Genomic DNA, 14,438 nt, shown 5'->3' on the forward strand with positions numbered 1-14,438 from the left:
GATGCTGAAGCATACACTCTAAAATGGTAAATTTTACATTAAATCATAAAAGTGAAACAAAAAAAACCTAACAATACAAAAAGTTATAAAGTACAACACAAAAATTCTCCACATTCCAACTCTGCACTCCTGCCCTACAAAAGTATTATTTAGGTTCTTAATTTTATTATTGCCTTCTGAAAATGCGTTCTACATGTGTGTGTATAAGGGTGTGGGTGGATGGAGGGAGCATATGATCACATGATACATGTTTTTCTATTTAAATTACTGGAATTAAATTAAATTCTATTAAATTACTATTAAATTACTATTAAATTAAAGTTTAAAAACTTTCTATTTAAGTTACTGTATCATTGCCCTAGCCTTCAAAGATGTTTTTTAACTCATGAGTGAATAGCTTGCCGATAAATTGAGATCAACACAATTGGGTTCTCTGGTGGGGTTTTTGCTGAGAAAGGTTCATCCCGTCAAAATAATTTTCAAAAACCCAGTAATAGGCTGAGAAGAGAAAGAGCACTATGACTACAGAAATGGGAATCATAGGGGTGCCATCCTGTGCAGGCCAACAGGGGAAGAAAAGACTTGAGAGGTATTTGCTACGTAATGGTTTCAGGTAATTGTGTATGAATAATTAATTAATGGGACAAAATTAGCATTTGACAAGCAGAAGCATCAAATACAACAGTCAAAAGGTTTTGAAAACTGGATCTCAATTAGAAGTTAAATTTGGGCTTTTTCGCAACGGGTTTGCCGCCAGAACACAGGTGTCGTGAAAACCACCGCTAAACCTAAACCAAAATGGGAAAGGAGAAGACTCACATCAACATCGTCGTCATTGGACACGTAGATTCGGGCAAGTCTACCACTACTGGCCATCTGATCTACAAATGTGGTGGGATCGACAAAAGAACTATCGAAAAATTTGAGAAGGAGGCTGCTGAGATGGGAAAAGGCTCCTTCAAGTATGCCTGGGTCTTGGATAAACTGAAAGCTGAACGTGAACGTGGTATCACCATTGATATCTCCCTGTGGAAATTCGAGACCAGCAAGTATTACGTGACCATCATTGATGCCCCAGGACACAGAGACTTTATCAAAAACATGATTACAGGCACATCTCAGGCTGACTGTGCTGTCCTGATTGTTGCTGCTGGTGTTGGTGAATTTGAAGCAGGTATCTCCAAGAATGGGCAGACCCGTGAGCATGCCCTTCTGGCTTACACACTGGGTGTAAAACAACTAATTGTTGGTGTTAACAAAATGGATTCCACTGAACCACCCTACAGCCAGAAGAGATACGAGGAAATCGTTAAAGAAGTCAGCACCTACATTAAGAAAATTGGCTACAACCCCGACACAGTAGCATTTGTGCCAATTTCTGGTTGGAATGGTGACAACATGCTGGAGCCAAGTGCTAACATGCCTTGGTTCAAGGGATGGAAAGTCACCCGTAAAGATGGGAATGCCAGCGGAACCACACTGCTTGAAGCCCTGGATTGCATTCTGCCACCAACTCGTCCAACTGATAAGCCCTTGCGTCTGCCTCTCCAAGACGTCTACAAAATTGGTGGTATTGGTACTGTCCCAGTGGGTCGAGTGGAGACTGGTGTTCTTAAGCCTGGTATGGTGGTCACCTTTGCTCCAGTCAATGTTACAACTGAAGTAAAGTCTGTTGAAATGCACCATGAAGCTTTGAGTGAGGCTCTTCCTGGGGACAATGTGGGCTTCAATGTCAAGAACGTATCTGTCAAAGATGTTCGTCGTGGCAATGTGGCTGGTGACAGCAAAAATGACCCACCAATGGAAGCAGCTGGCTTCACAGCTCAGGTGATTATCCTGAACCATCCAGGCCAAATCAGTGCTGGATATGCACCTGTGCTGGATTGTCACACAGCTCACATTGCTTGCAAGTTTGCTGAGCTGAAGGAAAAGATAGATCGTCGTTCTGGAAAGAAGCTGGAAGATGGTCCCAAGTTCTTGAAATCTGGGGATGCTGCCATTGTTGATATGGTTCCTGGCAAACCTATGTGTGTTGAGAGCTTCTCTGACTATCCTCCTCTGGGCCGTTTTGCTGTTCGTGACATGAGACAGACGGTTGCTGTGGGTGTCATCAAAGCAGTGGACAAGAAGGCAGCTGGAGCTGGCAAAGTCACCAAGTCTGCCCAGAAAGCTCAGAAGGCTAAATGAATATTATCCCTAATACCTGCCACCCCAGTCTTAATCAGTGGTGGAAGAACGGTCTCAGAACTGTTTGTGTCAATTGGCCATTTAAGTTTAATAGTAAAAGACTGGTTAATGATAACAATGCATCGTAAAACCTTCAGAAGGAAAGGAGAATGTTTTGTGGACCATTTGTTTTTTTTTTTTTTTTTTTTGTGCGTGTGTGGCAGTTTTAAGTTATTAGTTTTTAAAATCAGTACTTTTTAATGGAAACAACTTGACCAAAAATCTGTCACAGAATTTTGAGACCCATTAAAACAAAAGTTTAATGAGAAAAAAAAAAAAAAAAAAAAAAAAAAAAAAAAAGAAGTTAAATTTGGGCAGCCCGGGTGCCTCAGCGGTTTAGCACCACCTTCAGTCCAGGATGTGATCATGGAGACCCGGGATAGAGTCCTACATCGGGTTCCTTGCATGGAGCCTGCTTCTCCCTCTGCCTGTGTCTCTAACTCTCTCTCTCTGTGTTTCTCATAAGTGAATAAATAAAACCTTTAAAAAAAAAAAGAAGTTAAATTTAAAGATAATGCAATTTATCCTTTAGCATTAACAAATCAGTGTAATAAAGTCAACTAAAAAATGTCTTCACAAAGGAAAAGAGTATGCCTTCTTAGAAAGTAGGAAAACAACATCAAAATCACGCATGAGATAAGATCTGTTAGGAGATGATCAACATTTATTTATTATTAAGATCAACTCAATCTTAGAAAAATTATTGCTGAGAAATTCCAGGAACAGGAAATGTTATAGAACCAGAAGGGGGGTAGCAAACTCGTTAAACCCAGCAGTGTTGCTTCAAAGCCTCAAAGAATAAGTCCAATTGTGCTCTTTAAAAATCTCTCTAGGATATCATCTTATACCTGCCAGAATGGCTAGAGTAAAAAAAAAAAAAAAAAAAGGAAATAACAGGTGTTCCTCTGAAAACAAGTAAAAAAAAAAAAAAAAAAAAGAAAGAAAAGAAATAACAGGTGTTGGCAAAGATGTAGAGAAAAAGGAATCCTTGTGTACTGCTGGTGGGAATGTAAATTGGTGCAGTTGCTGTGGAAAACACTATGAAGTTCCTAAAGAAATTAAAAATAGAAACACCATATGATCTAGTAATTCTACTACTGGGTATTTACCCAAAGAAAATGAAAACAAAACAAAAAGAAAGAAATAAAGAAAGAAAGAAAGAAAGAAAGAAAGATGAAAACACTAATTTGAAAAAGATAGATGCATCTCAATGTTTATTGCAGCATTATTTACAATAGCCAAGATGTGGAAGCAACCTGAGTATCCACCAATAGATGAATGGATAAAGAAGATGTGGTATACAATATACAATGGACTCTTATTCCGTCTTAAAAAAAAGAATTAGATCTTGCCATTTGCAACAACCCGGATGGACCTAGAGGGTATTATGTAAGTGGAATGAGTCAGACAGAGAAAGCAAATACCATAGGATTTTGCTTGCATGTGGAACCCAAAAAATAAAACATATGAATAAACAAGACAAAAGTAGAAACAGACACATAAATACAGAGAAAAACTAATGGTTGCCAGAGGACAGGAAGAAGGGGGATGGGCAAAATGGGTGAAGGGGAGTAAGAGACACAGGCTTCCAGTGATAGAAAGAACAATTCATGGAGATAAAAGGCACAGAACTGGGAATACAATCAATGGTATCGTAGAAGTGTTGTATGGTGACAGATGGCAGCTATGCTTGTGATGAGCATAGCATAACGTATAGACTTGTTGTACTTCTGAAATTAACGTAACATTGTGTGTCAACTATAATTTGGGAAAAAAATCTCTGGAATTAGAAACGTCTTTTTTTTTTTTTTTTACACATCACACATAAACATCTTTGTATTACATATCACATGCAACACACTTTACTAACCACTTAACTTGTACTGAAACAATGGGATACTGTTGAGAAGCCCTTAGGAAAATATAATTTCAGCTTTTCCCATAACAGGAGGCAGCAGAGACTCTGGAAAGAGCAGAGATCTTGGAAATCAGACAGACATGGGTGTGAATCTTGGCTCTGCCGTTTACTTGCTGTGACTACAGCCAAGATAGACAACTCTCTGAGCCTCCATTCTTCATTTGTAAAGCAGAGAGGATGAAGAAGAAAAAGATGATCATGATGCTATCTCATCTCAGGATTGCTGATGAACAAAGAATCTGTCAGAGTCTGACACACAGTATGACTTAATAAATATTAACTTCTCTCCAGTTCACCTCCCATTTGTCAAAGAACTTCTCATCAGCTCAATGAGTGAGAACATTCTATAAAGCTAAGCATGATGAAAGGTAAGAATGAAATAATTACCTTAGTGAAAGAAAAATAAGAACAGTGGCCAATACTTATTGTCAATTACTAGTGCCAAATGCTTTACACACACTATCTCATCTGTCTTACCACTCTCTCAGGGTACTATTGTCATTCATATTTGATAAATGAGGGAGCCAAGGCTCAGATATGTTAGAAAATTCATCCAAGTAAGAGGCAGGGTTGGTATTTGAATCCACATAGTCTGACTCCAGAAGCCATGCTCTTAACTACCAGAAAAACAATGGTTTCAATATATATGGCAACATTTATGGGAGAACAAAGGGTAATCTATTCTACCTGAAGGATGATGATCAGGGAAACTTTTGAAAAGAAGACGATGTCAGAATGGGGCCTTTTATTTCAAGAGGTGAAGTGGAAAAAGGGGGGGTAGAAAAAGGAGGGCTATTCTAGGCTGTGAGATTGGCACCCGCAGAAGAGGCATAAAAGAACACGATGTGCTAGGAAACAGTGAGAAATTGGCAGGGATAGACATCCCTCAGCTCATGGATACCTTGCGGTGTAAACCAGTCATGGAAATCCTCCTCCCATTTGCCAGAGAGAAGGATGGAGTGGGAGGAAGTATTAGAAAAGCAGGCTGGAGCCAAATAGTGTCATGCCTACAGTGTCGGGGGCATTGGATGTTAGAGACAACAGAGAGCCACAGGTAGTTGTCAAAGAGGAGATATATGATTCTATTATGCTCCAAGAAAGTAATGGTCTGGCATGTGGAAGATATACCAGAATGCAGGGGAGCAAAGAGCTAGAAGGCTCCTCTATTTCTTTAGCAAGAGGCAATGAAAGGCTGGACAAGGTCAATGACAATGGAGAGGATTGTGTACAAAGATACCCCAGAGGAGAACTGGCCAGGTTTGACTACTGATATGGGTGCCTGAAAAGACACTGACATTTTGGGCCAGTAAGGAGAAGACAGAAATGGGAGAAGGGGAAGACAGTGAGTAGTCCTTTGTAAAATATGATTCTTTGAAAAAAGCAATGCAAGAGTCAGAGGTGTCCTAGGCTGCAATTAACAGAGATGGAGACAAAGAAGACATTTCATTATCATGCAGAAGTCTGAGGACAGTGGGCAGGAGGCAGTTCCAGGGACAGTTAACTATCCAGTGATGTTATTCCTGTATGTATTTGATGATGTTCGAGAACGGACTAGGCAAGTGGCTCTGAGATCATCTTAATTTTTTCCTCACAGTCTCAAACAGCAGCAGCAGCAGCTCCTCTCATGAGAGCATCCAAAAAAGGAAGACCTTCTCTTCCCGTGTTTATTAAGAAGAAAAATATTTCTAAGAAGCCTCTGAGCCAACTTCCTGCATGTCACAAGGTCATCAGTGGCCACCTTTTACCACCAGGAAGCTGGGAAAATAAGTATCCCACCATCTGGTTTAATACAGTCACACATATCTCTCATCAAATCCAATCGACTTGATCTCAGTCGCTACAAATCCTACCCACCTCTCTCCATCTCCACTGCTGATAACTCCTGGTGTTTATTGGGCATATGCTATGTGCAAGACATTATTCTATGCACTTCATAATTATTCATTCATTTAAGCCTTCCAACAACCTTATGAGATGGATTACACTAATTATTTTTTTTTTTTTTTTTTTTTTTTTTTAAATTTTTATTTATTTATGATAGTCACAGAGAGAGAGAGAGAGAGGCGCAGAGACACAGGCAGAGGGAGAAGCAGGCTCCATGCACCAGGAGCCCGATGTGGGATTCGATCCCGGGTCTCCAGGATCGCGCCCTGGGCCAAAGGCAGGCGCCAAACCGCTGCGCCACCCAGGGATCCCGGATTACACTAATTATTTTATACATTAGGAAACCGGGAAATAGAAATGTTAAGTGACTTCATCAAATTCACATAGGTAGTGACAGAAACGCTCTTAAGAGTTCATCTTACCTAAAACTAATGTAACATTGTGTATCCACCATACTCAAGGGGAAAAAAGTAAAAAAAAAAAAAAAAAAAAAAAAAGGTTCATATCTTAATTGACACACTATACTGCCCCTGTCATCTTCTTTCTTCTTTTTTTTTTAAGATTTTATTTATTTGAGAGAGAAGGAGAGAGTAAGAGAGAGCACAAATGGGGGGGGTGGTGGGCAGAAGGAGAGGGAGCAGCAAACTCCCTGTTGAACAGGGAGCCCAACATGGGGCTCAATCCCAGGACCCTAGGGTCATAACTCAAGCTGAAGACAAGTCTCAACTTCCCCATCGGTAAGTGAGAATAATGACACGGTGGGATACTAAACATGATGTGCTAGCGAACCTGGCAACAAATGTTCGTCAGATCTTTCTTCCCAGAAGCATCTTTGTGCCCCTGTGGACCAATGACAGGAGCTGTGAGGCTGCACAGCTGAGATCTGGTGACCTCTCCGCTTCCCACATAGTGCATCGCAGGCCATGGCTTTCTTCTCCACTTGTTGGTCTGTATGATGCCACCATGTGGAAATATGCAAAAAATGCTACAGTGAGGAAGGGGTTAAGGGTTTGATAGTGATATGGGAAACAAATGCAGAAGGAAATATAGATGAAATTAAATGTCATAACCTGCAGCCCACTGACAGATACCTGAGATAGGCAGATCATTAATATTCCTCCAGGACCCTGAGTCTTCTTTAGCATATGAAAGTCCTTCTGGAACTTTCTTTTTTTGTTTGTTTGTTTTTTTCCCCTGGAACTTCCTTTATCTTTACTTCTCCCAGCCCTAAGGTATATAATCACTTGCTCCTCACAATCCTGGGGCAGCAGCTCTTCCTGCCCACAGGTCCTTTCCTTGTGCTTTAATAAAACCACCATTTTGCACCAAAGACTCAAGAATTCCTTCTTAGGTGTCAGGTCCAAACCTGACCCCACCAACACCAACGTACCAACATTCAAAAACTACATGACTAGGAGTAGAGGGAAAGAAGGGGACAGAATGAATATGTCATGTGTTACATATCCACTAAGTGCCACACATTTTCATACATTATCTCATTTAATACTCAGGAAAGAAAATCTGATTCTACTAATGAGGAAACTGAGGCTCAGACAGGTTACGTGTCTCACTCATGGTCTCAGAGAAAGTAAGTGGTATAGACTGAACTTGAACTCAGTTCCCTGGTTTCTTTATAGGACTTTCTCCTGCTACCCCAGGGTACTAACCTCCAAAAGAATTCTCTTCTTCATGCTTGCTTCCAGGTAAGTGTGTATTACAAGACCCAGGGCATCTTTTAGGTAAGTTTAAAGTCAACCTGATCCTGTTCTATGTGGGAAGAATCAGATAATTTAGTAATATCGGAGCACATAGTGTCTCAAGACATAATTAAATATCTGCAAATAAATTATACACTCTGGAGTCTTTCTTTTAAAAAGCTACATGCCACTTCACTAGAAGAACTAACTCTGAATTCAGAATGCCCAGGACTAAAACATTTACTAGAGCATTTTTTAATTAACTTAGTTTTGAATGGGCTTTAATTAATAAATTAAAAGTAGTTACTCATTTTCATACTCTGGGTCTAAATGAAGTGACACAAAATGAGAGATGAGGTTTAGAAGGGAGAGGAAGGATGAAGTCATGCCACTTCTCTCTCACATGCTACCCCAGGCCTCGGCTCAAAATGAAGAACTAGGTCCAAGACCCCACGCAACTGGTTCCATCACACAGCCTATACACTATGGTCACCCAAAATGTAATCCATCCACTACCTGCCTCCAGATCTCCTGGGACCTTTGCTGGAATGACATTTCCTAGGGACCTCTCCAGGCCTACAGATTCACATTCTCTGAGGATGACCCCAAGGAACCAACACATTAACAAACTTCTGCCACCCGTCCCCCGGCCACCCCCATCCCCCACCTGAGATGTTTCCAATCATCCCAGGGTTTGTGAACAGCTTTAGGAGCTCAGTAAAAAATGTAAACATCATGCTGACTCCACAGACTTATTTATTTTATGGGGACATAATTTAGTGTAAGAACCTTAACATTTTTTAAATAACTATTATCCCAGCAACTATAAAGGCAAAGCATTCCCACTTACAAAATGGGAGAAATCAAATCTTGGAGTATATATGGCACATTCTCCCCTTACACATAGTCAGCAATCAACAGCCTTGCAGCTAGAAGAGCAATCAACAGTTACCAATTCACTGATTAGGATATTTTACAAGGTACTTGATTAACTCACCTTGGTATTCAATGCCTAGTTAATTTTATCTTGTGAGGGAATGGCATTTTTCTAAATTTATAACTTCAGTACATTCCTTAATGAGGAATAGACTCCCCGACTCAACATTTTGCTTCTTCTTCTGTACAACCCCCAGAATAGGTAACTTTTTTTAGATAAATTATTTCCTTTTCTGACTCCTCTCCACTGGTTGAAACAGTCTTCAAGTCCACCCTCTTGCCTGCTATCTTACCAATTAAAGTTCTGGATATGAGAAATTACTTTTTAAAAAGAAACCTAAGAGTTGAACAGCAGCTTGTGATTAGGCAAGCTCCTCTCATCTCTCCCCAGTTCAGTGGCTTCCTTAGACCTGCCCCAAGCCTAAAGGTTCTCCCAAACTTGAGGGTCAAGTGTACTATGCAATAAACTCCTCAGTCTCGGGGGTTATTGGAGTCTCCCCATTTTGGGGAGCTCTGAGAGTTCCATCACCTTGGAACCACAGCAGCAGGCTCCCTGAATATGCACAGAGGGAATGTTTTTAAAGCACCATAAGAAAACAGAGTTCAAGTATCCCCAAATGTAAGAGTCACGATTCAAAACTGTCACCAACTCGGAAGCATCTCTAGTCAGGAATAGTAACTTCAAGCTGACAAGTCACAAATAGGTGTACTTTTGCTAACCAGACTGGTAGTTGGGGAAAAGCTCAAAAATATCCCATCCTCGTCTTTTTTTTTTTTTTTTTTTTTTTTTTCCTGCTAAAAATGGAATGGCTTCCACTTACCAAACTAGCTAAGCCACTGCTGATGCAGTTACCACCACCTGCACGGTGTGTCTGAACGGGAAGTGTTAGACATCAAGTTACCTAGGTCGTTTGCAGACATCCCGAGTTTGGAGAAACAAGAATAGAAGATACACTCATAGTGGACATTTTGAGACTTAAAACGGGACTGCTTGTTTGGATGCAGATGGCTATAGGGGGGCTTGGGGGGACATGGATACTTTCTCTGAGACTGTCCTTTCTAGTATTAGGAGTCATCTAGTTGGGATCATCGGTACATTGTCTGCTGAGCGAGCAGGTGAGTAAACGAGTCCTTTGCTTATTCTATGCGAAAGGGCTAAGCACTATTAAGCAAGTGACCCCCTCCTCTGTTACTGCTCCCACGATCAGTTCGATCCTCCGTCCGGGGCGCCTCGCCCCGCCCGTGCAGGCAGGCGCAGGATGCAAGGATGCATGAAGCCGGGCTCAGGTTCCTGAAGGGTTCCTGAAGGTTCGCGAGGGCAGCGCCGCGCTCGGCCTCCCCGAGCAGCCTGGACGGCCGTCTCAGCAACCGCCGGTGGCCACGGCGAGTTCCCTACAGCTCCCGGCCCCGGCCCCGGCCCCGGCCCCGGCCCCGGCCCCGGCTCCCGGCTCCCGCGACTGGGGGGGGCCCCGGCCGGCGGCGGGCGAGCGCCCGGGGCTCTGAGCAGCCGACGCTCCAGCTCACTCCGCACCCGGCGGCTCGGCCCCGCGCGACGGCGCGTCCGCCTGTCCGCGCGCGTCGGGAGCCCGGACCCCGCGCCCGCTTACTTTGCCGCTGTCGCTCACGCCGAGGAGGTGGTCCCGCAGCACCTCCATGGGGTTAGCCCAGGTGGAGTGGATGAAGGTCCCCCGGAAGACGTGCGCCAGGGGCGGCATCGGGGCGGCACACATGTCGGCGGCGGAGCGCAGCGCGGGGCTCGCGGACCGAGCAGGGCGCGCCGGGCGGGCGGGGAGCGGTCCCTGCGCCTGCGGGCGGCTGCCGAGCGCACCCCCTCGGGCCCGGGCTCCGTCCTGCCCCCGCTTTCCCGAGCGGCAGCCTGCCCCCTGCAGGCCGCGCCCAGGGGCGGGCTCCTGCCTCCCCGATGCCAATAGGCTTCTTCCCCTGCCACTGGGCTCCGCGCTCCCTCGGGGTGTGGTCTTCCTCTCCTCCGCGGTGTTAGTTTTTGGCAGGTTAACTCTTTGAGTTTCCAAAATCACCGCTCACAGCGCAGTTCTTTTAACCCGGGGTGGCTGAGTGACCGACCCCGGGGAGGGGAGCGAGGGAAGGGAAGGGGCAGGAGGAGCCGACGGTTGCAGCCCCCACCCCCGTACCTCAGCAATTTGCTATCGCACCTGTCCCCCCGCCCCCTCCACCTTCCCTTACTGGCATACCTAGAGTTGCACCTTCCTGCTTTTCTCTGCCCTTTAAACTTCGGGCTATTGGTGACCAGACCTTTTCCACCTGCAGCACCTGTAGTCTGAACAGGCACAAGTGCAGCAACAGGTGGAGAGGTCAGTTAGCGCTGCCGGCTTTACCGACCAGTTAGATTTCTCAGTTTCTGCAGCTTGCAGAATTTGTCCTAACCTGGTGTTCTGAAAGCATCTCTGAACAGAATCACCTGGGGCCCTGCCAGGGGAGGCTGATCTGTACCCCCAGAGTCCCTGTCTTCCACCTTGGCGCCAGTGTTTTGCCCCTTGTGTCCATCCACAACTCCAAGCCCCCTCTTTCTCACACCTAAAATACATGAATTTGATTTAATTCCAGGTGTACTAGGGGGAAAAATTAAGTTCTCAAGCCAAGGGACTGGGAATGGCAGTGTGGCGCGGCTTTCTGGAAAGAGCACCAGGCTACGAACAAGGGGCTGTGGTCAAGGCAGTGGGGCTCAGCATCTTTATCTTCGTTTGGGAAAATGGGATTTAGACTGGTTGCTAAGACCGCTTCCAGGTTGGCATTCCTTCCTCGAGCTACATTCAGAGTCATTTACTGAGTTCCTTCGGGAAGACCAACTGGTCTCCACTCGTGCCTCACACATTCTGCTCCTTCGACCCCTCATGCCTCCTATGGATCTTCACATGACTGGCTCTTCTCATCAGTGGTATGCCTCAAATGTAGCTCTTTGGGGTAACCCCCCCACCCACCCAACCACCACCAAACTAGTAGCACCCCCAACCCTGAAATTTCTATCCCATCAACCCATCTTATGTCTGCCATTGGATTTATCATATCCATCCTCATTTATTTCATGTGCTTTCATTTATTTCTGCTTCTCTCACCCCAACACACACACACACGCACACACACGCACACAGAGTAATGGAAGCACCACAAGATAGGGGCTCTTATGCCTAGAACAGTGCCTAGTGTTTCATACATATTTATTGACTAAATGTATGGATGGTGTTGGGGGAGCACAGCAGTAACCTGAGATAAGTATCTATTCTGGTATCTATTCTAGATAATATAAATTACCTACCTTATATAAATATCTATTAGATAGAGAGGTATATAAATATCTATAAGGGTTTCTCATTTCAGTGCATTAGCAGGCTTTCTCTGAATTATTATTATGACACAGGGCTAGTTTACATAAATGATTCATTCCCTCCTTGGTTTTGTCATGTTAAGGATACTCTGCAGTCTCGGGCACACCAAGGTGGTGCTCACCCCACCAAGGACTCAGAAATAGGAAGCCCTGAAGCCGAGAGCATTGGACTTGCCTCCTGAAGTTGCCACATTAGCCCTTTCTTCCTGGCATCTTTTCTTGATTCTGCAGACCGCACTCCCTCCTTGCAGTTCCAACAGCTAGCACAAAAGAAAACATCCTCTTGACCTAGGCTCGTATACATATGAACCTCTGAAATAAAAGTGAAGAAAATGTCTGGGTTTTAGTATTTAAAAGGGAGCCAATTAAATGTTTCCAAAAGAGATATTGGTTCCCTAAAACAGATACAGCTAATGTTTTTGTTTTTGTTTTTAATGAAAGCAATCTGAGCAACTAACAACAGAGACTGGTTTAGTAAAATAGAATCTATTTATTCAGTAGAGTATTATGCAGTTGTTAAAAATAGGAGAACTATGTAGCCATATGGGAGTTACATATAATAAAACGGTAAGTTTTTTTAAAATGTCACTTATGCAGCGGTTAAAATCATGAGGAACCTGTAGGTATGTAGGCTAGAATGTAAATGGTATACCAAACAATGGGTATTGTTCTGTTGAGCAAATGGAATTGCTAGGGAATTTTGTTTTGATGTTTGTTGACATTGTTATGTCTGGTTTATGGAATGAGTAATTATTGTGCAGCTTTAAATAAAGTTAATCTTAAACAGAAGGAATGGTCATGGGCCCCCAGAGGACGTAGTGTTAGCACTCCTGGGGAGTTAGCTCTTCCAAGCAGTACTCTCTCCCACTTCAACTCCCAGCCAAGTTGTAGGCACCTCACCTGGGACCTGGGACCCTCAGCTCAGCCAAAGACCAAGAAATCTTGGCTTTCCAACTATTCTCATGTGTTCTCCATCCTCATCCTTTACTTTGTTGGTCCTCCTGGAATTTCGACTCCCATCTCAGTGTCTCCAGGGAAATGTTCTCAAGGCCATGGAAGTCTGGAGGAAGAAAGGAGTGAAGAGCTTTAACATTCATCTTTGAAATATGGCCCAAGCTCATCACAAGACAGCTTCTGGTTAATATGATTATTCTGACCAGGCAAAGAATGTACCAATAGCAGCTTCTATTCTTCAGCTTTTTCTATAGCCCACGTTTATATTCATGCAATATTAGAGCTGAAAGACCTGAGAAGATAGTATTCAATGTGCATTTCCCTGGTATTTACTAGTATCACTATTCCATCAGCAATGGCACCTTTCAACCCTCACCAACACAATTTCTCAAAAGGAAATCCACAATGGTATGTACTTTCAGTGCTACCCCACATATCACTTCCTTCCAAAGAAAAGAGATGCTCCTTGGTATGGAGGCTTCCCAAAGCCCTCACTGCTTCTTCAGGCTCTTCTCCCTCCACTATCCCACATACTACTCATCTGCTTTGCTCACGATCTCTGCCTGCAGTGCCCTTATGCCACCTTACACCATGCCTGCCTTATTCTACTTCCCACTCCCCCCTGGCTAAATCTTTCAACTTAATTGCCCATTCCCAACCCCTTCCAGAAAATCTTTACAATTCCTCACTCTCTCAGGTGCTAAGTGCTCCTTCTCTGAGTTTTTGGGGTGCTAGAATTGTTCCTTTATTATCTATCTCCACCAGAAGATTGTGTTCTACTTAAGGACCATGTCTTCTTCCTTTCTTTCTCTGTATCCCCTTAATACAGTGCCCTGCTAATAAGATATACTCAACAGACTTATACAAAAAATGTTGAATTTCAAGTGATGGCTCTATTGCACATATTTCAGTGACAAAAAAAAAAAATCTACAGAGGTTGTGTGCTAATGGTGATCAATTCAATAGGACTAAAAGTTAAGAAAAGTTTCATTTCAGTTATTTAGTTTTCCAACATTTTATTATGAAAAATTTCAAACACACAGAAAAGTTGAGCAGCTACATTTCTCAAAATCACATTTCTCCCTACTTTTAGATGGAACCAGGTAGTCTCAAAACTCCACAACTACTGGGAGGGACCAGTATATTCTGAACCTCTAACTCCCTGAGGCAAAGGACAGGAACATGGCATGATCAGTTTTGATATTTTGGTCACTTTATTCATATAATTATATCCGTAGCTAGTCAGTCTCTCCTGCAAGACAGAACTTCATCATTGAAAAAGGTTTTTCTCTTCCATTATCTTATTCTGAGCCTCACAACAATCTTATAGAGTAGGAAGAGGATATATTTTAACCATTTTAGAGATGGAAAAACTGAGGTTCAGGGGAGTTGGCTTGCCTGTCTAGTTAGTACAGGATGGACCTGAGTCTTGACTCCAGTTGTTCTCACACATTGTCTTATC

The 14,438-nt window shown here is 43.3% G+C and overlaps 1 protein-coding gene and 1 long non-coding RNA gene across 2 annotated transcripts in view; both read right to left on the reverse strand.

Moving 5' to 3' along the window:
• GDA (guanine deaminase) overlaps positions 1-10,496 on the reverse strand; it is an 81,316-nt gene extending 70,820 nt beyond the window's left edge. The window contains exon 1 of the mRNA XM_077907093.1: positions 10,269-10,496. Coding sequence (XP_077763219.1) covers positions 10,269-10,391 — 123 coding nt within the window. The 5' untranslated portion in view covers positions 10,392-10,496. The remainder of the gene's footprint in view (positions 1-10,268) is intronic.
• A 1,580-nt stretch (positions 10,497-12,076) lies between these two features.
• Positions 12,077-14,438, reverse strand: part of LOC144319153 (uncharacterized) — a 91,899-nt gene continuing 89,537 nt past the window's right edge. The window contains exons 2-3 of the long non-coding RNA XR_013385081.1: positions 12,923-13,082; positions 12,077-12,334 (exon numbers count right to left, since the gene is read on the reverse strand). This is a non-coding gene — a long non-coding RNA (uncharacterized LOC144319153). The remainder of the gene's footprint in view (positions 12,335-12,922; positions 13,083-14,438) is intronic.

Source organism: Canis aureus, chromosome 1 (assembly GCF_053574225.1).
Source record: "Canis aureus isolate CA01 chromosome 1, VMU_Caureus_v.1.0, whole genome shotgun sequence".
Lineage (NCBI taxonomy): Eukaryota > Metazoa > Chordata > Mammalia > Carnivora > Canidae > Canis > Canis aureus.